The sequence below is a fragment of the Equus asinus genome, chromosome 28, assembly GCF_041296235.1.
Source record: "Equus asinus isolate D_3611 breed Donkey chromosome 28, EquAss-T2T_v2, whole genome shotgun sequence".
Taxonomy (NCBI): Eukaryota; Metazoa; Chordata; class Mammalia; order Perissodactyla; family Equidae; genus Equus; species Equus asinus.
Window position 1 is genome coordinate 24845422 of NC_091817.1, and position 22573 is coordinate 24867994.

A 22573-nucleotide genomic window follows, 5' to 3' on the forward strand; every position below is an offset into this window, starting at 1 on the left:
CCCGCTTAGGAGCCCCTTTTCTGGTATGGCGGCTTCCCCATAAGAATGGCCTTAGCTAGGAAGTGGGTCACTGACTCCAGTCCAGGCACGGGCTGGATGTGTTACACACGTGTGTATTTTTTATCACAAGAAATCCAAATGTGACACCACCCCCATGGTGCAGATGGGGAAATCGAGTCTCAGCAAGGGTAAAGGCCTTACCCGAGGTCACAGAGCAAGACTAGCTTCTGTTTGTCCCTTTGCTTAGAAGGGGCTTTGAGTCCTCTCTGCCCCCTCGGGAGGGGATGAAGGAAGGAAGGAAGGAATGATCTAGCCATGGGCTCAGGAGCAGGGCTGCACACGGGCTCAGCCGAGGGGAACAGGGAGCAGCGCCAGTGGTGAGGCAGGTGCCGGACCCCGGCCCGACACGCTGCACCCCACGATGGATGTCAGGGTTCACCTCCTGCCCACCCAGGCTGCCTGTCCTCTGGACATCTCTATACAGGGGTGGCCACCCTCAGGCCACAGGCCCATTGCAGAAGGCGACAGTCATGGCCGCTGTGGCCGAGGATGGGGCATCATACTGAGAAGGGCACATTGTGGATGAACAACCACACTACAAAAAGGCCACCTTGGACACGAGCGACCGCCCGTTCCAGGGCAGCCTGGAAGCAACTGCTCAGAGGAGGTGGAGGTGTTGACAGCTAGACCGAGAACACTTTGCGTCACTGCTGGGCACCTCCCAGGGCGAGGCAGGGCCCCCCTGAGGTGACTAACTGACCCCCTGGACTCTTCCCCCACGTCACCTGCTATGGCCTGGCACTGGACCAGTGACTCAGACCTAATCCTCATGGCTTCCCTCTTCACGCTGCGGGGGGCCCATCATCAGAACCATCTGCAGATCAGGACACATGCCCAGAGGACAGAAGTCACCTGTCCACGGCAAGCAGGTGGCAGCTCCAGGACTCACACCCTGGCCTCCTGTCGCTAAAGCCTGCGCCCTGAATCTCCAGGCTCAACCCTGATCTTGACCCCATGTGCTTCCTGTCTTCTTCCCGCGCAGCCCTCCCGCCCCCTGATCCCAAAAACCTTTTGTCTTGGCCTCTCTGTTGTTCTAACAGACAGACCGGCATCCCTCCGACCGCTTCGCCTGCTTCCTGCCTGTCCTCCCCAGTCCATCCTCCCATCAGCCATCATCATGAGAGTCACCTTTTGAGACCCCCCTGCACCCTGTCATCCTCTGGCCTAAACGGCTTTGACAGGCAGGGGGTGAGAGGGTGAATGGGGCAGCTCCCGAGACGCAGCGAGCTCACAGGGGAGGCGGCTTCCAGGACCTCTCTGCACTGCCCAGTGGACTGCTCTGTGAACCTAAAACTGCTCCAAGAAAATACTCCATTCATGAAAATAATGCTAATTTTTTAAAACTTTAAAAATGTTCAGGGGCTGGGCCCGTGGCCAAGTGGTTAAGTTTGTGTGCTCCACTTCGGCGGCCCAGGGTTTGCCGGTTTGGATCCTGGGCACAGACCTATACACCACTCATCAAGCCACACTGTGGCAGTGTCACATATAGCAGAGCCAGAATGACTTGCAACAAGGATATACGACTATATGCTGGGGCTTTGGGGGCGGGGGGGGGGAAGAGGAAGATTGGCAACCGGTGTGAGCTCAGGGCCAATCTTCCTCACCAAAAAAGAAGTTTAAAAAAAAAATGTTCATACCCTTGGCCTTGCCATGCCCCTTTAGGAATTTCTTATGGGGAGAGAGGACAAGGTTCATATATGCAGATGTTCACTACAGCATCATGTGTCACAGCGAAAACCTGGAAGCATCTTAAGTGGCCAATGATAAGAAAATGGCTAGATAAACGGTGGAGTATCTGTATGGTGGGTATCAACATTGTGGTTTTCAAAATTTAATGATGGGAAAATATGCACAATATTATATTATTCTATTTCCTTGTTGGTGACATATTTTTCCACATTTCTAAAATTGAGATTATCTTACAATCCATATGTACATTTAGGGCAACATTTCTTTTTTTTCTAAAAAGCTGTGTTGACTCAATAATGTGTCATATAATTGACTGCATCTTAGAATCAAAGTAACATAGGAGAGGGGAGTATGTTCCTGATCTTTCTCTCATAATCAGACAAGGAGCAGCAGACGAGAAACCCTGGCTGGTCCTCGGCATCTAGAGCAGCGCTGTCCAGTAATGGCACGATGGACCCACGTGTGTACCTTCAAGTTTCGTAGCAGATACATTTTTGAAAAGTGAAAAGGAACAGGTGAAATTAATTTCAATGATGTATTTTAGTTAACCCAAAATATCAAAATTCATGTCATTTCAACGTGTAACCAGTATTTTTAAAGTCAATAGTAAGATGGTTTGCACGTTTTGTCACATCTTCCGAGTCCCACATGTGTCTCGCACCTCCTGCATGTCTCGGTGGCACTCGCATGGCGAGTCCTCGGCAGCCCGCCTGGCTGGTGGCCACGGCATCAGACAGCGCAGCTCTAGAAGGCGAGCTTCCAGCTTCTCAGATGGGGAGGCTGCTCGGGGACCCGGCCCCGCCTGCCTTTCCGGATCCTTCCACACACCTGCCCCCTCCGGTCATAGGGCTGCTCACAGCTCCTGGACTCCACTATCTTGCAACTCCGCCCCTTTATTCACGCCGTTCCCTGCCCCCCGGATCCTCTGCCCCTTCTCTCCACCTACCAAGGTCAAGATCAAACTTAACTTTTCAGAAGTGGCCATCTCCTGCCACCTCCGCCACCCCTCTACAGCACCATGCAGAGCGTTAACCTGTAGCGACGCTGCCTGGGTTCAAATGCCAGCTTTCTAACTTATGAACCCTGTGACCTTGGGAGTCACTTCCCATCTGTTGCCTCATCTGTAAAATGGGGGTGATGACAGCACCCATCTCGTGTCACTGTTGGGAGGGTTAAGCGAGTTACTATGTTAGGTGCTCAGAACAGGACTGGTCCATAATAAGTGTCCTCCAATGCTCACTGCTATTATTATTATTATCATCACTGCCATCATCATCATCACTTGAGCATGCCCCACAAAGAAGGGCAGCTCCCTGGATCAGCAAGTAGGTTTCACCTGTGCGCCAGCTCCTCCCTCGCGGGCTGGTGATGCCCGGGGAGCTGTGTGGAGAAGTATCCTCCAGCCTCCCTCCCACTCGGCTGTGCCCGTGGGGTAGAGCAGTGGACGCACATGTGAGGTGAACTGGCCAACTCTCCTAGACTTCAGGATGCTGAAAGGGTCTTTCTAGGAGGTCCTGTTCATGTCTGCGCCCCCTCTGTCTGGCGTGTGGCAGGTGCTCAGGAAGTGTCAGCTTAGACAGGACCTGGAGACTTGGTCCTGGAACTTTACCACGCCAGTGGCTCCTGGGGAGCGAGGTGGCCTCCTTTCTTGGAGCCTTTGTCCCGTGAATTGCGGCCCCAGGAGGAGGACTGTAGCTCACCTGTTTCCCACGCCATCGTAAACCCAGTGCGTGGAGCCGATGCCCTGATAGGCGGATGCCCAGTAATACAGACACGAGTTCAAGTGCAGACTGTAGAGCAGGTAGGCCGTGGTCCTGATAACCCTGCAGGAGAAGGAAGCCGTGAGCACAGCAGCAGAACGGGCAGCTGTGACATCTCCCCCAGGGGTCAGGACTGCAGGCAGCGGGCCAGATCTCACTCCCTGGATGCCGACTTCAGAGGTCCCCCTGTTGGAGCCACATGGCTCTGCCCGGCTGGAGGGACACCTCGCTGATGGGAACCAGCCAGTGGCTGGACAGGGCCCACCGGATGCTCTTTGAGACTGTGCCAGTCAGGAATGGTGGCGTTGAATGGAAAGTTGCCAAGACTAGGGGCTGGCAGTGGCACAAAGCTACCTGCAGGGACAGTTCCGAGGGAGTGGAGGAGCCGAGAGGGGCAGAGAAGGGACAGACGCATGCAGAGAAGGGCCACTCCGTGAAAGATGTGGAGAGGAGCCTGTCCCCACAAGTGGCCTGGTTGGTCTTGCACCCCATCCTCGGATGTCCGTTTGATGGTCCATACATCCATTCCCCCTATGTCTGAGCAGCTGAGGGGGTCAGTTCCCTGAGCTGAGGCCAAAATGAGGCCAGCCTCCCTGGAAATGCGGGGGAGCCGTGCGTGTCAACCTACTCGTGCCCTCCTCACAATTGGGGGAAATGGGACATTCCTGGTTCTCTAAAAAGCAAACATCCCTTCGGAGAAGGGCCAGGAAGAGGTCAGGCTTCCGGTGGCGAGGGGGCCAGCGGGGCCAGGGTAGCTGGAAAGGAGAAGCGATGTGGGTAGAGCATGCCTGGCCGCAAACGTCCTGCCTCGTGCGTGTGCGTGTGTGTGCGTGTGTGTGTGAGAGAGAGAGGCGGTCTCACCTGTAAACGTAGGCTTTGCTGAGGATAGCTTCCAGGCGGTTGTTAAACTCGAAGAAGGCCATGTACTGGGAGGAAGAGCACGTGTCAGGGCGGCCTGCTGTCTGGGGGTGGCCGCCGCCCTCGCCTGCCCGGCCCCTCCCCACGGGCGCCAGGACCCAGGGCTCTTTCTGCGGCCCCGGTTTTCTGAGCCCCCCTGTGCGAGCAGCTGGAGGAGGAGCATTTACAATCAGAGGGCCCTAGCCCTCGTGGGGGGGAGGCAGAAACTCCATTTATGGATCTCATTTGAAAACCAGGGCCCCTCTTCCATAGGAATTCCATAGTATAATCATCTTCTCATGTTTGCGTCATTTCAGGGCCTCCTGGACCTTCTGAATCCTATCATGAAACGTTAGGGCTATGTGGGTCCCAGGTTAAAAGACCCTGTTTTCAACGTTTACTTATAAAATAAACAGTTTTATAAAGAAACAGCATCCCTCACAGCCCTAACTTGTATCCCCCAAAGGCTTATTTATAATCATAAAAGTATAACAATAACTCCTCTTTACCAAGCACCTCTGATGCCCGCAATTTGCACACGTTGCCTTACCCCCATCCACACATGAGGCCCGTATTATTGTTCTCCTTCTACAGAGAGGAAACTGCCACTCAGAGAAGTTGAGTAATCTGCCCAAAGCACACAGCTGGTAAGTGACAGAGATTCAAACCAGACTGGACTGAGAACCACAAGCTCTTTTCATTATGCTACTCCACCTTTAAATCTCTTCACACGTGTTGTTCGATATTCGAAAATGAATGGATGAAGATTTCCTAAGAGACACGCCAGCGATCGCCCCGGTGTTCATTCTAATTTCCGTCCAGAGTTGGCACAGGACACAGAAGGACCGTGGGCTCGGATCCCTCACTTTGAGCTCAAAGAATTTCGTGCTAACCATTAGGCGCCTGCGTGACGCACGCTCATTACCACCACGTGAACCGAGATGTGGATCCCACCTCTGCACTGGGAGTGAGACTCGGCCTGTGGATCCAACCTTACTCACTCCGACGCTGGGCTCTAAAGCAACCTCTGCAGCCCCAGGAGGCTGGCCCGCATCAGCCAAGACTGGTGCCACTTCCAGTTTCCCCCTTCCCCTTGGCAGCCAGGAAGCTCAGAAGCAGCTTCCGTGCTCAATTCCAGCAAGCTGTGCTTTCTTTCCTGGGGTACTTGCGCTCTTCCTGTCTTTCTCCTCCCCGTGTCTCCGGGTTATTAAGCTTACTGCGTTGGCCTCTTTTGTAAATTCCCTCATTACCGTTTTAGGGGAGAGGCATCAGCCATCATGGAAGGAGAGAGAGGAATTTAATGGGTCGGCCAGAAAAATTGATTTGGGGTATCCCAAGTGCTCCGACTGGTTGTCCACGCCGGTCACATTAACAAACAGTGACCACGTCTCCACTCCACACTGGGTCACCCTTGCTGGGACACCAGCTCTGCCCTAGTGGCAGGAGGAAGGGCTGTAATGACAGTGAGCAACAACCAACGATAAAACAGGTGTCGGGGCTGCACATTCAAATCCCTCCCGGGCACTTCCTGGCTCCTGTGACCTTGGGCAAGTCACCCAAGCTTTCCAAGTCTCGGTTTCCCCATCTTTTGGATGCAGACCATCATAAAGCAGAAGTCCCTCTCTCGAAAGTCTCTATAGTTACTGAAAGCTCAGACAGTGGAGACAGACTGCCTGGGTTCAAATCTGGACTCCACTCCTTCCTACCTGTGTGACCTTGGGCAAGTTACTTAACCTCTTTGCCTCAGACTTCTCATTTGTAAAATGCTGGTACTAACAACGCTCACTGCATGGGATTGAGGAGTAAGCACTTGTAAAGCCTCCGGAACAATATCTAACACACAGCACCACAGGACCCCTAGCCAGCGTAAGCAACTTCCTATGTCGCCCCGGGCCACCACTCCCCGACACCTCCCACTCCCCAGGGCTGCTCGGGGCAGCCATTAGGGGGCCAGTGCTGGTGCAGAGCAGGGAGGAACCGAAGGCGGCGTAGGAGGAGCCCACTGTCTCACCTTCAAGCAGCGGGGCAAGCGCAGGAGGGGATTCACCCCGAATTTCAAGTAGAGAAAGTCCAAGGGCAGGAGGCAGAGCACGTCCATCTGGAATCCGGCGGGACAGCGGAGAGAGGAAAACTTAGTCATCGCGGGGCTGGGATGGCGCAGCGACGGGGCGGGGGGTCTCCCCCTTCAATAGAACGCCCCAGGAGCGCCTAGAACTGGGGGCGGAAGGCCTCCAGCCAGCAAGCCTCTGATTGGCCACCCGGCCTGCGCGGTCCTGGCGGGGCCGCATCACCCCGCCCCAGAGCCCCCACCTCCCGAGCCCCCGCGGAAGGCTGTCCCCGCTGCACCCACCTTAAAGCGGCGGGATTTCAGGTAGTTGTCGCGCATCTCCTTTTTGTCCGTCTGGAGGAAAATAAAGTCATGACCGTGAAATGGCCCGAGAGCTGAGTGCCTGAGCCCGTGGGAGCAGCGATGGAAAATCTCGCAGAACTTCCGCCTTCCTATCAGAGTAACAGCCCCACGGACGCCCCGAGTGGACCAGCCGGGCTTCGGTGAAGCCTGGGGGCGGGGCTACAGGTGGGGAGGTCCAGCCCCCAGCGGGGAGGGCGTGGTCCAAGGTCTTGCAGCTAGAGTCTGATTTCTTGGACGGAAAGCAGGATGTTGAGCTTATTTGCAACCTCATTTACTGAGGAGCTGGTTACTGCTCTGAGCGGGCCAGGAAAGAGGTGGCCCAGGGAATGCTTTTTGCTCTAAATTGTTTCAGAGGCACAACCTCCGCTTGTCGGTACACAGGAGAGCAGGCTCTGCCGGGCAGGGGCAGGGGCGGCGGAGCGGAGGGGCGGCGGGGGGCGGGGTGGTAAGTGACCTGCACAAGGAGACGAAGACTGCGTCTCCTGCTTCAGCCAAGTCACAGTCAGGGCTTCAGCTTCCTCTCTGGTAAGTGTAGTGGGCTCTTTGCAGGACCCCCAGGATATGTCAGTTGCCAGCAGTTACCTGTGCTGAGCACCCTGCAGACATCACCTCAATCCATCCTCACGGCAAGACTCCGAGATGGGAAGAATTACTATCCCCATTGTACAGATGAGGAAACTGAGGCTCAGAGAGGCGATACAGCTAGTTGTGGTCGACCACGGGTTGAACCAGGTGCACCCTCACTAAAGGCCCTTCTCCGGACCGCTTCTCCGTCTCTAATTCCATCAGGTGACCCCGGAGCCATTTCGCTCCTGAGCAATACTTTGTGTGGATAATTTGAATACATCAAGGGTACCGTGTTATTGAACAAGCACAGGCAGACGTTCCGGAGATTTCCTTGCTCATTTATCTTGCTGTCTATCACAGCATCAGGGGTCGGTCCCCTGAAGGCTTGGGCTGTAGGATCTGCCCCCCGGCCACCCCTCCTCCTGCCTGTGACTCACAATGATGTCCCCTCCTCTGACAAACTGCAGGCGCATCTGGAACATGGTGATGTCCAGGAAGTAGATGAGGTCGCACAGGTAATCCATCAGCAGCCAGAGGTGGATGTTGTCTGGCGTCTGGTAGGGGAAGGCCCAGCGCACGGGAATCAGCCAGCAGTTCCAGTTCCAGGCCAGCACCACGAGGAACAGCCACAGGATGTATATCAGGTCTGTGGGAAGGGAGGGAGGGGCGGGAATGTGCTGGAACATCAGCGGAGCGGGCTCCTCACCGTGGGGTCAGAGTGGGGCTTCCTTCTTTCCACCTGTCTGCCTGCACTTTCCTACGAACGCTGTATGTGGCCCTTCTGTAACTTGGGGCTGGGGCATGGGGGACCGTAAAACTATCTTTGATTTAAAAATAAGTCACCCCTAGGCTCTAATAAATCAGAGTATTCTGAGGAGGGGATATGGCGGTGTTATTAGATAATAGACAACTAACTAGGAAACACTTTTGCTCTCTTTCTTGTTGAATTTTTCCAAAAACGTCTTTTCTGCCTTAGTAAATACACAATAGTAAACAATGCATAGAGGACAGACAGATGGATACATGGACAGGTGGATGGATGGATGGATACCATAGGTGACTTGTCATTTTAGAGGACCAGCGGACACAAGGGCTGGAGTCCTGCCCCCCAAATGACTTCTCGTGTGACCTTGGGAGAGTCCCCGCGGCACCTGCCGTGCCCCCCTCAGAGAAGTCACAAGGAGAGGTCAGATAAGAAGGGCAGGGAGGTGTTTCGTAAACTGTCAAGCGCCGTGCACATGTGGAAGGTTGTTATTCCCGAGGAATATAACATGGGCTAAAAGGGAAGCCAGAGGAGTTCACTTTGGAGGTTGGAGGAACTTCTTCCCTTTTCTGCTCAGAGCAGCAGCTCCAGGAAGGGGCCCGTAAGAGCAGAGCAGAAAACAGACTGGGCCAGGAGTCAGGAGGCCTGGGTCTGCCATCACTCGTTGTGTCTTTAGGCCAGCTAACTTCTCTGTGCCTTAGTTTCCCTGTCTGTGAGATGGGTGTGATCTTATGTTCCTATTCCAGGGAATTGTTTGTTACTTTTGGGTCACAAACCTTGGACATCCGTGGCCTCCCAGCCTACCTCTTGCACTCCCTCCCCCCGTCTCCCTCTCCTGCCCTCTCATAGGACACGGTGGCGATGCCCTCTGCCCACCCGGCACTCACTGGTCAGCGGGTCGATGCTCTGGGGAAACTGGTACTTCTTCCAGGGGCGGCGTTTGAACTTGCAGCAGAGCATGTCACAATAATGCTCCTCCTCCACCGGCCCCGCCTCTGCCGGCTTCGCTTCTGGGGCCGGCTCTGGGGCTTTCTTGGCTGGGGCTGTGGGATGAAGGTGGTGAGCATCTGACCCAGCCCTGAGGCTCAGGTGGAGGAGGCAGAGAGAAGGCTGCAAACGGCAGACGCTGGAACCCGAACTGAGGGGGACCTTGGCGCCGTCCCGCAACCTGCTGGGAGCCCTGTGTGCGGAAACCCCGGTGCTCTCCCGGAACAAACCCCACAGCTCCGTCGTGAACAGCGACCTGGGTGCCTGCCCAGAAACTATTACCAGCTACCGGTCTAGAACTGCTTCTCAGGAGCTGCCCCAAACGAGGAGTTTCTGGGCCAGTTGGATGTTTCCAACTTGAGCATCTGCTTGTGTGTCTGTTTGGACCCCTTTGGTTCCCTCTGCCGGGATGGGAGCATTTCACACCCAGGACTTCCATCACCCAGGGCCAGGAATCAGGAAAACATTGCTCTACATTTTCAGAGCAGAAATCTCAGCTCCTTTATCTCTAAAACAAGACGTGGAATGGGGACACGGCCTTCCTGTACGCCTATGGCGATGTTGCTCGTGACCTAGGGACTGGCTCCCATAGGTTCAATATGCTAGTTTCTAGCTTTAGGCTTGTGAAGTCAGGCTCTGCTAGGTCCATTGTCAGCACCAAGAGTTCGAAGGCATAGGCCTCCTTTGGAAAGACCTAGAAAACCTCCCTGGTAAGACCACGGTTCTTATTTCCTCCTGGGACCTTGAAAGCAGAAACCTTACAGGTAGCCCCATAAGAATGTTGCAACTGGGGCCTCTGAAAAATAAGACTGTCTATTCCCAGAGTGGACTATGGACACCATCTGAGTGTACGACCATGAGACACGTCCCGTCCCATAGTGACCACCTGCCAGCCCATGGGAAAGGGGCAGAAGGGTCTATGAGGGGACTTGCCCTGTGGGCGGGGGAGCCAAGTACAATGGGATCACTGGTCAGAACTTTGACCTTCTTCCCTCCCCAGGGTCCTGTACGTATGGGACCCAGAAGCCAGACAGTGGGGATCTGGCTGCCGTCGTGCACCCCGACCATTTCCTTGGGGTCACTCCCACCATGACGTGACAGGGGGCATTAGGGCCCCACCCCCCCACTGGGTGGACCATGCCCAGCTCTGGACTCACAGGGCTTGGGGCTCTCCTCATCGGAGGTGACGTCGGGGTCGATGAGCTTCTCCTTCACCTTCTCTGTCCGCTCCTTGAAAAGCTTCACCAGCTCCTGCAGCCGGTCGTTGATGATGGCGCTGTTCTGGCTGGCCGTGGAGGCCGCGCGGTCCTGGTCACTGAGGACACACCGCCCAAAGCTGAGCAGACTGCGTGGACGGGACCTCTGTGCCCCTGGCAAGAGCTAACAGGGTCTGCATCCCACCCAGCCCGAAGGAGGTAAGGCCCCCTGTTTCCCCCTGAGGTCAGAAACATCAACCCTAACTCACTGTCTCCCAGGAGACAGTTTGGGCTGGGAACCACGCCCGGGGCCTCTGGCGCAGCTTTTAGAGAATGAGCCCCGGAGGCTCTGATTCAGACGGGCAGTTCCGAAAAAACTTCGATCCCACTTGTCATTCACGGAGAAACTCTTGGAACCCAGTTCCAGGCCGTTAGGCCCAGTTTGGGGTTCACGTGAGGTAAGTGGGACAGATCAGAGAGTGGACGCAGCTGCTTTCTCAGGCTGAGGAAATAACTGGTGGAAAAACCATGAGGATACATTATATATCCTTTTAACTCATAGGAATTTAAACTGCATGCACTCACAACAAGAGAGACAGGCAGACAGATAGAGAGAATGGGTGAGAGTCTGCCTGACACCCCACTCAGCGTGGGGCTAGGGCCCTTGTGGAGTTGAGACCCACTGTGTGAACGGCTCTCCCCCAAGTGGCCTCACTGTGATCATCTCGCTGAGCTGAGTGCAATACTAGCATTTATGGATCTATTTTTTTTTCTTACATCAAGGCCCTCAAACTCCAGCCAGCTACTCCTCCTGTGCTCAGTCGAGGAAGCTGGGCTGGAGACCACCAGTGTGGGGGTCCTAATGAGAGATGGCTCCCGGGTGTGGTGGAGACACGAGCTGCTCACCCACATCGGTTCTCTCCTGTGGGGAGTGGTCTCTGGGACAACATTCCCCAGGTGTGGCCATGCGAGCTCTCACCAGTGGACTGTGAGTGGACATGACACAGGTAACCCTGAGCCTCTTTATTGAAGACTGGCCTGGCATTTTCCCTTTCCACTGGTGACCAGTGGGATTTTGGAAGCCACATGAAGGTAGCAGAGGCGCTGTCAGCTGGGTCGCTAAATGATTGAATGGAGCAGAGCCTTCTACTGACCTAAAACATGCAACTAGTGACATGATCATGACGTATGAGACATCTTCTGTTCCCAAGCCACTGAATCTTTGGGGTCTATTTGTTACAGCGGCTCAGCCTCCCTAGCTAATACGTACCTCTCCACGTGGACCTCCTTAAGAGTTTTCAAGGGTGAATTTTGTTATTATACCTGATTTCTGCCTTATTTTCTGATATGAACCCCTAACCCTAGCCCTCCCCTACTATGTAAGATGTGACTCCACCATGTGCTACAATGGACCATGGACTAGGGGTGAGCTTCAGATTTTTTTCCTGCTTCTTTAACTTTTCGGAACTTTCCACAACTCTGTTAAACATAAACTCCAAAAAATTATGGATAGGAAAAAAGACTGGAAGAAAAGCCGAGTGTCTCCCGCGGCCGTGCCAGGAGCTGCGGTTGGGAGCGAGATGGGGGTCCCAGAGCCCAGGGCTGGAGGCTTCACCATCAACGAACCCCTCAGACTCTTCAGGAAAACATCTCCGTTGGCCCAGCCCATAGGACGGTTAGATGTCAGAGACCCAGGTCCCAGTGCCCTCGCAGAAGGCTCTAAACATCGTCCCACAGACCAGCTGTATCCCAGCCACCTGGGGACCTTGTAATGCGGTGGAGTTCCCGGGGCCCACTGCCTGTGGTTCTGAACACGGCTGGTGCAGAGTTCAAGCCCATTCTGCAGATTTTGCAGAACTCCTGGGCCAGCCAGAGGGAACCCGGGCAGGAGGCCCACCCGTGTCTTATTGCTGGGAAGCCACTGGCCAAGTCTGCCTCGTGGTGGAGAGTGCTAAAAACATCCCACTCCCCCTCACTCACCTCCCCTCACCCGCCCATCCCCACCCCGCCTTCAGACTCTCTGAGACCCCACAGGTGGCTCCCACTCACTCAGTGCCCTGCGGGGTGGCAGGGTCTGACCAGGCAACCACGGTGGACTCAGCTGGTGACAGCACCTTGAGCTCTTCAGCCTCATCATCTTGGGAGGGCAGCACCTTCCTGCAAGGACAGACGTGGAAGGGCCTTTAGCGAGGGCAGGGGCCCCAGGGGGAAGCAGACTGGCTTTGTGCCCTGCAGGTCACCCAGAGCCGAATGAATCCTGGGTGGGAGATGGTGCTGCCAAAGGGTCCTCACTTGCCTGCAGGGAGACGAAAAGGGAGAACAGAGGGGCGTAGCCACTCTCTGGACCTCAATCTCCACATCTGTCCAACGGCCTAGCGTAAAAATAATGGCATTGACTTGGGATCAGGCAAACCCGAGCTTGCACCCCAGCCCTGCGTCTTCCCAGTGTGTGACCTTGGCAGGTTACTTAAACTCTCTGAGCCACCTCAGTTTCCCCCTCCGTAGAATGGGACTAAACCTACGCCACTAAATGAGACACATCACTCAGCCGGGTCGCAGCTTACATGTCCTCCTCCCCCTCCCCCCCAACCACGAGTCTAAAGTCACTGCCCTAGCCAGCTTGTCTCCCCCCTCCGGTCTCTATCACACCACCTTCCGGCTACTGGACAAGGCCTGAGGGCTTCGCTCTCCTGGAAGCTCCGCCTCCCTCCCTTCGCAGATGTGCTTCTGGCTGGAAAAGAAAACCCTCCTGGGCCATGGAGCCCGGTCTCCAGCTCGTGATGTGACCTGGGGCAGGTCCCATCCCCCTGGAGCTGCAGGGTCCCTATCTGAAGAGTGAAGATTCAGTTATTCCCAGGGTCCCCACCATTCCTCCAAGTCTGCCCGGGGGGCGGCCTCTGGAGGGACTAGCATCTTGTTGGAGGGTGTCTGGGTGTGGACCCCCCCGGCACTCTTCCATCCTCAACCTCTGTGATCAGGATTCCTCCACTAGGGCTTCTGGAGGGATACAGAGGGACGGACGTGCAGCATTTGCCTTTATTCCAGAAGGTTCTGAAACTACTCTATCCCCTTCTGCCAACTCGCCTAAGATGGCTACACCCATGGATTCACCTCTTTCACACTCTAATTAAAAGGATGGCCATGCATGTGAAGACTGAGGCCAAAAGTTCCACAGGTGGGACCCAAACTCAGTCCTCCTGCGCCAGCTCCTCCTGCACTGCAGCCTGGAGAGCGTTTGCGGCCCCAGAGACCCCAGAGAGAGAACTGAGTCAGCAGCTGCCCTCCCCCAGCACCGCCTGGTGCCCGGCCCTGTGCGGAGCATCTCAATGCACAGCAGCTCCTGAATCCTCACAACATCCGCATAGACAGGCGGTGTTTTATCCCCATCTTACAATGGGAAAATGGAGGCCCGGGAAGGTTAAGTGACTTCCCTGAAGCCTGACATCTGGTAAGTGGTGAGCTGGGGTTGGCTCCAAACCGCGGCCTCAAGCTGTGAGCAGGGCCTTCCCCACATGCCCCTCTGTGAGGGCCTGAGGTTGTGGTGGTTTTTCGGCTCCCCTCAGTCGCCCCCAGGGCTCATTCCATCCCTGACCACAGGCAGAGCCCCGCTGGCCTCTTGCGTCAGGCATCAGAGCTCTCCCCTCCTGGGGCCAAGCTCGGGCAGAGCCCCCCAGTTCCTCGCAGTCACATCCTACTTAGCACTGTCTGGAATAGTCTGTTTGTTCAATTACTTGTTCACTGTCTATCTCAGCCCCACTGGAATGGCAGCTCCATGAGGGCAGCCCCTGGCAGGCCTCCCCTTGATGCATCCCCAGCACCGAGCGCAGAGCCTGGCTCATAAAGATGTTCAATAGATGTTTGCGAATGAATAAATGAATGAAGGGATGAGCCCCACAGGCCCAGCCCATAAGCAGAAGGCAGGAGGCTTGGAGTCTAGTCCCAAGTGATCCTGGTCCCCTCCCTGCCCCCAAATATCCACCTTCAACCCAGCCTGTACGGTTTCCCCACCCTTACAAAGGGAACAGAGGGAGGTAGACGACATGTCTGCAACTATGGTGTTGCCATTTCTTCTGCTGTGTATACTCTGTGCATAATTCAATGAATTAAGTGTGAGGACTGATGGGGCTGTGAGCTGTGCCCCGAGGCTGGGTGAGATTGTGACACTTCTCCACATTAAAATCTGAGAGCCCCTCTGTTTGCCACACCCAGCCATCTCATCTGTCCTGGCAGGCTCCTGGCCTCAGCTGAGAAATTACTCAAGGGCTCATGGATGAGAGCAAAAATTAATCAAGAAAAAAGAACCATCTCTTAATCCAGCCAGTGTAGGGGAAGCACCGACAGCTCACCTTTAGCTTAAATACAGTCATTCACAAAGCACTGTACTGCACTTCACAGCTTGCTTACAGCTGTATGTAGGACTGCTCTCAGTTACCTGGCTCAGGTTGTCCAAAACTGACTCTACCCATGCAGCAACAAATTTATCTCAAGGGCATAAAAATGTGTGCAACCTTGACCAGGAATCCCACTTGTGAGAAAGGAGCCCAGGGGCAGAGAGCAGAAGACCAAAGAGATGTTCACAGCACTGTATGGACAGTGTCCAGCAAGAAGGGATTTCTTAAGTCCGTTCTGGCACACAGAGCTGGAGGAATATCATGCAGCCATCATAAATGAGTGTTAAAAAGACAGCCTAACGATGCGGAAAAGGATTCACAAATGAGATGTGGTCTCAAATGAGATGTGATCCAAATCACGCCAATTAAAACCACACGGAAGCGTGGGCCCACAGACAAGGTATCGGATGTGCTAGGATTATGGGTGAGTATTTTTCCATTTGGCATGTCCATTGTATGATTTAATGATAAAACAAGAGGGTGGAAATTAGCCTGTCACATTTATTACCCCGTTCTGACGTACATTTGAGGGTTTTTAAGACAGAGCTTCCTGGAGAGCTCCTTATAGAGCCCTAAGCCAGGAATTAGGGGAACCAGGAAGCAGGGGTCATAGTCCCACTTCTGACACCAAGTCACTAAGTGACCCTGGGCCAGCTGCTTCCCCTCTCTGGCCTCAGTTTCCTCTTTTGCCAAGTGGACAGGTGGCACAGTACCGTGAAAAGCCCAGAGAAGCATAAAGGGTGACCTGTGGTTGCCTGCGGCTGAGCCTGGGACCGTGAGGGTGTCGGATTTGGCAGGAGAAGGTGGTGGCAGCTCAGGGGAGGGTGGGATCTCCTCCATGATGAGGGGCTGGCTGTCAGCATCGGCATCTTCCACCTGCACTTCCGGGTGCTCCTCTGTGCCGGGCACTTGAGGGGGAGGAGAGGACACAGTCAGAGAGAGAAGGGCCAGGCCCCAGGGAAGACACAGAAAGCGTGTTTGGGGGGACCTCTGCCAGCCTCTGCCCCCCAACGGGGCCCACAGGACAGCTCCATGCAGGCCGTGCAGGAATGCAGAGTCCAGGTCCCTCTGAGGGCCAAGGCCACCGCAGCCACCAGTGCAGAAGCCACAAAAGAAGCCATGGGGCCACAGGAGTTCCTGGACATAGCCTGGAGTCCAGTTTTCCAAAGCCCAGCCTGGTTTCCCTGGGCCAGGAGAAGCATCAAGGACCCCAGGGCTGGGGGACGGGGACAGCAGCACTGAGAGAGGACATGAGGAGCCGGGGGGAGCCCAAGTCCTAAGGCCTAGCCTAACACAGCCTGGCTCAGCTGCTTCTCTCTCTGGGCCTCAGTTTCCCCCTCCCAAAGCAGGAGGGCTGATGCCTTGCCAGGCCTGTGGGGAGGTGGGGCAGGAGGGCACGTGGCCTTATGCTCGGGAGGGCCTCAGATGGAGACATCTGGGGGTTTCCTCCAATCGAGGTCACAGCCTGTCTCTGGAGTGTGCGTTACCGCTGTCTGGGTACCTGTTTGGGTATTTCCTTGTTTTTGTACAAGCCAGGACCCCCCAAAATTCATCAACCAAACCCCTCCCCCCCCCCCCAGCCTCTGGAGGCCTGGCGCCGTGTCCCACATCCTGAGAATCGGGTCCTCCCTGGGAAGCCCAAGTGTGGCCCAACCTCAGGCTGCATTACCCACCCCTGGACAGGCAGGCAGTGGGGTCAGGTCCACCCTGAGGAGGAGCTCAGAGGATGCTGAGGGGCTGAGATGGTGCCCCGTGCCCACCACGCCCAGGTGGGACCACCCACTAGCAGCCAGTCGCAGGCCTGGGCACCAGCGAGGCAGCAGCACACCCCCCAAAATGGAGAGGGGGCAGCACTTTGAAACACCTGGATATGTGACTTTTTTTTCAATGGCCATCACGGGAAAACCCAGCACGTGGTAGAGTTTGGCCGAGGGGATCTGAGCAGATCTCAAGACTTTTTGGCGTTTCTTTTACTAAAACCCTAAGCTCTCAGGGGAAGAGGATGAACAGAAATCGAGAAGTTTTTAAAAATTTCAGGAAGAAGTTTCACCAGACTAACGAGATGCCCCAGGCTGTGGAAAGAAGGAGAGAGCTGAGGCCGAGGGGCCTGACCCTCTTCCTGGGAGACCTCAAAAGACAAGCAGAGGCAGCCTGGAAGAGGGCAGCTGCTCAGAAACGCTCAGGGCCAGGGTGCCTCAGCGTGGCCCCCGGGCCATTGACAGTGCCCTGGCCCCCCATCCACGAGGCCGTCTCAGGGACCCGGGAGGGGCAGCTGCTCCCCTCACCCCTGCCCTGCCCTGGGAAAGACCCTGCAACCCCCGTCGCCCCGGGGAGGAGGGAAACCCCAGTGTCTGGTATCTTGTTTCCCGCCAGCTTGGCAGAGTGGGCACTCAGAATAGAAATTATATTGGTTTATGTTTCATTGATTTGTAGAATAATACTATTAAAAATATAAAGAATAAGACTGTATGATTAAATTGGTTTAGAGAATAATACTGTTTACGGCTAAGCGCTTCCTCTGTGCCTGCCGGGCATCTGTCGCACTGAACTCTACGTGCTTTATAGATATTCCTTCGTTTCACCTTCCCAGCTGCTCTCTGAGGTTGTGGTTGTGGTTGTCCTCATTTTGTGGCTCAGGAAACCGAGGCACAGAGAGGTTATGACACTTGCTGCAGGGCCAGGATGTGGACCCAGAGCTTAAACTCTTACCCCATCCTGAGGGGGATGAGCAGCACACACACAGGCCTCTGTCCAAACAAAACCTCAGCTCAGAGGCGCCACGAGCACCGTTCACATGGGAATACCGTCCTTCCTCCACGCTGTCATCGCCTTGTCTGCAGCATCTAGAGTCACCGTGTGTCACACCACAGCTGATTCAGTCTGCTGTCCCAGTGTGTCAGTGGGAATATTTCTCAAAGTGTGGGGCTCCCGGGGACCAGGGAGGACACAGGTGGGTTTAGATGTCACAGACAAGACAAAGGATAAGATAGAATGAGAACATCCCTCCCGCTTCAGTTCTCTCTAGACCCGGAATAGGCAGAGAGGAAGTCTCGGTTTGATGCTGCCACGGCCTTAACGCCTCTCTGACGCGGTGGATGCCCCTCTGTGGCAGGACCGCCGCCCCAGCTGTGACCCGTCTTTCACCAGAAAGCATCAACACCACTTTGTTTTCGGTGTGTTTGTGGTTATTTCTATGTATGCCTTCTACTGATGGCAAGCAATGCTGGTTTTCATTTTAATGGTAATGTAAAGTTTCCTGTTTAAATACCTTTTATTAAATAAAAAAGAGAATCCATGGAAAGAAAGATAGTAAGCAAATAAAAGTAGGGTTGCTAGAGAGTATAGCAAAAATCGAGGGGGGAGATGTGGGAATGGAAGCTGGGGGAGCCTTGGGAGTGAGTAGATTTAGGGCCTGCCCAGAAGACTGAGCCTGGGGTGTCACCCCTTGTCACAGTGATGAGCCACGTGCCACCTTACCCCCACTCTGTGCCCACCCCAAGCCGGGAAGGGGAGAGAAGGACAACATGCACTGTTCGGTTCTACCTGCCCACTGATGCCAGAGGCAAGCTTGCCCAGGGTCATCCAAAAATATACAAACAAATCAAAAGGGAAAGTGGACAGGTCTGGGTTGAGTTAAAGCAGAAAGTGACAGAGCCTCGCCCAGAGGCCCCAATTTGTCCTTGAGCACCTTGTCATCAGGCAGCAAGCAGCAGGAGCCTGCAGGCCACCTCAGGGACCTGTCACATTCACATGGCTCCAGACAGGCCCCCTCTCTGCATTGCCCTGAGGACGCCTCTCTGCCTGCAGCCTGTCGACACCTGGGGGCCTCTCCTTTCCTGGAGTGGAATTTGCTGGGCAGATATCAACAGTCCTCAGAAAGTCCAGCTCCCAGCAAACTCTCAAGGTCAGTAGACTCTGTCTGCCACGGCCCCCCACATTCTTCTTCTGCTCCATTCCTCTCCATTTATTCTCTTCCCCGTCCCAGCTCCCTGCCCAAGCCTCTTGGCCTGGAGATCTGAGTTTAAACTAGCATATGAGTGACTTCCTGTATAAAAAAATGATGATCTGCAGAAAGCAACATTTAACCCAAAGAAATGAATTGCTAATTGTCGAGTTAGAGGCACAGAGAGAAGGGGACTAATACCCCTCAAGTCAGCACAAAGTAAGATGAAGGCATTGATCAGCAGAGGAAGAGGGGGTGGTTTTCTATGAGCCCAACTAGTTATCCCATGCCAGGACCATGGCAGCCGTGCGGGAAGCAGCCCATGGCATGCAGAAGCACACATCACGGCACGCTCATGCTGAGCGGGCGAGGTCACACTACCTAGGCGGCGGACGGAGCTCCTGGTCTGCTTGGCGAAGCTGGAGTTGGACAAGGCCGTCCTCCGGTTGACGAGGACAGGGATGCGGGTGATTGGGGGGCGGTAGCTGGGCACATTGGGGAGGTGCTCCACCAGGTTTGGGGGGGCAAGGCTGGGGGCCACCTGGCCCGGCAGCTGGTCCTGGACCAGGCGACTCAGCTCCATGTCCCGGCCTGGGTTAGCCATGGCGCTGGGGCCGGGGGCTCTCAGGCAGAGGCGGGACCCTGGGGACTGCAACGAGGAGCACAGAGTTGGGGGCGGCGAGGCAGGTGCAGCTCCTCCCCGGAGCGCCAACACAGCCCAGCCGGCGCCCGTCTGCACTCACAGCGGCTGCACCCAGGGTCTGGAGCATCACTCTTGTCCCCAGATGTCATAAGCGTCACCAAGTCATGTGGCTGGTCCGCCCAACAGCTCTGAGGGACAGCCCGAGCCCCCTTCTTCTTGTTCTCTCTCTTCTAATCGACCATGGGTAGCATTTCCCATCTCAGACTCAAAAAAGTTAAAATCAAAGAAGCCAGAACTCCTCAGACTCTTAGGCTCACAGACTCGAGACTCAAACCCTCTTAGGATTTTCCACCCCAAAGGAGCCCTGGAGCTCAGTTAATGAAGCAGCCCCTTCTCCTAGGGCCCAGGTTCCCCAGTGGGGCTGCACAGTGGAATCACTGGGGGAGTCCAGAAATGCTGGTGCCCGGGCCCATGCCCAGAGATTCTGACTTAATGGTCTGGTTGAGGCCTGGCCCTGGGATTTTTAAATTCTCCCCAGGGAGCCGGCCCCGTGGCCGAGTGGTTAAGTTCGCACGCTCCCCTTTGGCGGCCTGGGGTTTCGCCAGTTCGGATCCTGGGCACGGACATGGCATCTCTCGTCAGGCCATGCTGAGGCGGCGTCCCACATAGCACAACCACAACTAAAATATACAACTATGTACCAGGGGGCTGTGGGGAGAAGAAGGAGGAGCAATAAAAAGATTGGCAACAGGGGCTGGCCCCGTGGCCGAGTAGTTAATGTTCTCACGCTCTGCTGTGGCGGCCCAGGGTTCGGATCCTGGGCGCAGACATGGCACTGCTCGTCAGGTCACCTTGAGGCGGCGTCCCACATACCACAACTAGAAGGACCCACAACTAAAATATATAACTATGTATGGGGGAGTTTGGGGAGATAAAGCAGAAAAAAAAAAAAAAGATTGGTAACAGATGTTAGCTCAGGGCCAATCTTTAAAATAAATAAATAAACAAATAAACTCTCCCCAGATGATTCCACTGTGTTGTCACATTTGAGAACCAGGGCTCGAGGCCCTTGCCTCCAAATACTAAGGTGAGGCAAACGGCCAGGACCCTGTTACAGTGCAGACCCTGGTTCTGCAGGTCTGGGTGGGGTTGGCGTCCCGCGTTTCTAACCAGCTCCCAGGTGACAGCCAAGCTGCGGGCTCTCGGTCCACAGCTTTCGGTGGCAGACAGATGGCCGTGCCTCAGCGCTTCTCAGAGTGTAGTCCCCAGACCACCTGCTTTGGGATGACCTGGGGAAGGGGGCAGAGCCAGCCTCCCGGAAGCTGAGTCTGCACCTGGGTGACCTGGTCCTACTCATGCGTGTGGGGTGCAGACTCGGGAGTCTCCTACAGACAGGTGTTGACGTGGACGGTGGACACTTATCAAACGTGGGGAAGTGGGGAGCTAGCTCAGGACACGTGGGGTTAGGACATCAGGGTCAGCTCAGCTCAGCCGCTGGCTGACTGGGAACACGAGCATCGTGGTGCCACGTGGCCTCCTCCCTCGGTGCCAGCCCCGGTGCTGGATGCCTTCGACGCATTGTCACCCCTCCCCTGCCCAACAACCCTGTCAGGTAGGCACTGTTTTTGCCCCGTCTTTCTTGATTTGGGAGCCTTAGTTAAGAGAGGTCACAGAACTGGCTCGGGGTCACACAGCAAGGAAGGGGAAGGAGCCAGGAGTGAAATACAGGTCTGTGCCCTTGCCCGCTTAGCCAAATGCCGCCCACATGAAGTGTCAGTTTTCTCATCTGTAAAATGGTCTGTCGCCTCACAGGGCGGCTGGAGCACCGGCGGCTTGAGGAACATGGAGACTTGTGAAGCCTGGCCCCGTGTCTGTCTGTCCCGGGCTGCGTGACCCAGCCATGCTCGGCTCCCCTAGACTGTGTCTGCGCCGTCCCTGGAGTTCTCAGGATTTGGGGGAGGGCGGTAAATAATAGCAAAGTGCGTGTTCTGGGTACAACCTGGGGATCTTAGCAGTAAGAAAGAGCTCGTCAAGAGATGGGGAGCCTAGGACATGCCCCTGGCAAGCTCTGTCCCAATTTTCTCTGCTACATTTCAGCCCAACCTTCCCTGGGTGGGGGCCTGGAGAGCTGCCCTCCCAGGGAGGGGTGGCAGGAGGGGAGCAGGGTTTCCCCAGGCCCATTGGGCATCCTGGGGGCTCTCAGTGCAATTCCCCTGGGGCCTTTGAAATCTGTCACCAGCCTCTGCTAATGTGGCCCCAAGGCACCGAGGATGAGTTTTGCCTGAGGACGGGGCAGGTGGAGGGTGGAGGGAGGGTGGAGATGGGGGAGGGGGTGCCCCGGGCCCAGGCTGCCCCCAGCCTGAAAGCATCCTGGACATTCTGTACAGCCCCACACCCCCACCGCATACCCACCTCCTGAGCCAGTGGCCACCGCCTCTTCCTGCAACTCCTGCAAAAAATGAAGTGGAAACAGCAACTGGGACCATCAGCCCCCTGCTAGCCCTGGTCCAGCCCAGACCCTGTCAGGGGATCTGCCGTCAGAAGTCCTCCTGGGCCCCAGTTCTACTCCTGGCCCTGCCAGCCCACCTTCTGGGGCATTCAGGCAGGTGGCCTCCACCCTGGAGAGGGCGGTGCACACAGGAGCCCAGGCCCCAACCCCTGGACTTGTCACACATCATGAGGGTGTCTTCTCATGCAGCTTGTGGGGACAAAGCAACACAAGCCGCCACCACAACTCTCCCCCTGCAGGCACAGCACTTCACAGTGTCCAACTGTGTACAACACGCTGGGGAGGGGGTTTTAGCCCCATTTTACAAAGGTGGCCACCGAGGCCCAGAGTGGGCAGGTGATTTGCCCAGGGTCATGCAGTCTTGTGAGGACTGGAGGGCAGGACACCCGAGGTGCTGTGTCACCCATGGCCGTGTCACCCAAGGCCCCTCCCCACACCATCTGACCCCTGGTACGAGCGGGGCCTCACAGGACCCACCACCTGCTCCCCTCTGTCCGGTGGGCATCTCACCAGCCAGAAACCCCCTGTAAATACAGTGGACAAGGCCCCAGCCCCTCCCGCAGATGCCAGCCCAGGTTCAGGGGTGGCCCGTGCGCCGGGCTGGGGCTGCTCCATACCTGGGGTGAGGCCGTCTGGTGCTCGCTCCCACCTGCTTGGCTTAGGTCCTCGCCACCCTGTGCCACCAGACAGCTATCCAGCAGGACACTGTGACCCAAGGGGGAGGAGAAAGGGCTGGGGTTAGCAGTGTTAAACATTCT

General features: G+C 55.6%; 1 protein-coding gene and 1 long non-coding RNA gene across 2 annotated transcripts in view; one reads left to right on the forward strand and one right to left on the reverse strand.

Annotated features, from left to right (window-relative positions):
* Positions 1-22573, reverse strand: part of CNGB1 (cyclic nucleotide gated channel subunit beta 1) — a 68350-nt gene that overhangs the window by 21552 nt on the left and 24225 nt on the right. The window contains exons 16-26 of the mRNA XM_070500426.1: positions 22433-22520; positions 21719-21755; positions 15466-15628; positions 12379-12486; positions 10291-10448; positions 9034-9189; positions 7821-8029; positions 6757-6807; positions 6418-6504; positions 4371-4435; positions 3450-3572 (exon numbers count right to left, since the gene is read on the reverse strand). Of these exons, the coding sequence (XP_070356527.1) occupies positions 3450-3572; positions 4371-4435; positions 6418-6504; positions 6757-6807; positions 7821-8029; positions 9034-9189; positions 10291-10448; positions 12379-12486; positions 15466-15628; positions 21719-21755; positions 22433-22520 (1245 nt within the window). The remainder of the gene's footprint in view (positions 1-3449; positions 3573-4370; positions 4436-6417; positions 6505-6756; positions 6808-7820; positions 8030-9033; positions 9190-10290; positions 10449-12378; positions 12487-15465; positions 15629-21718; positions 21756-22432; positions 22521-22573) is intronic.
* LOC139042349 (uncharacterized) lies at positions 7006-9120 on the forward strand. Its single transcript, XR_011498999.1, has 3 exons — positions 7006-7341; positions 7851-8027; positions 8996-9120. It is a non-coding gene; the product is annotated as an uncharacterized lncRNA (long non-coding RNA).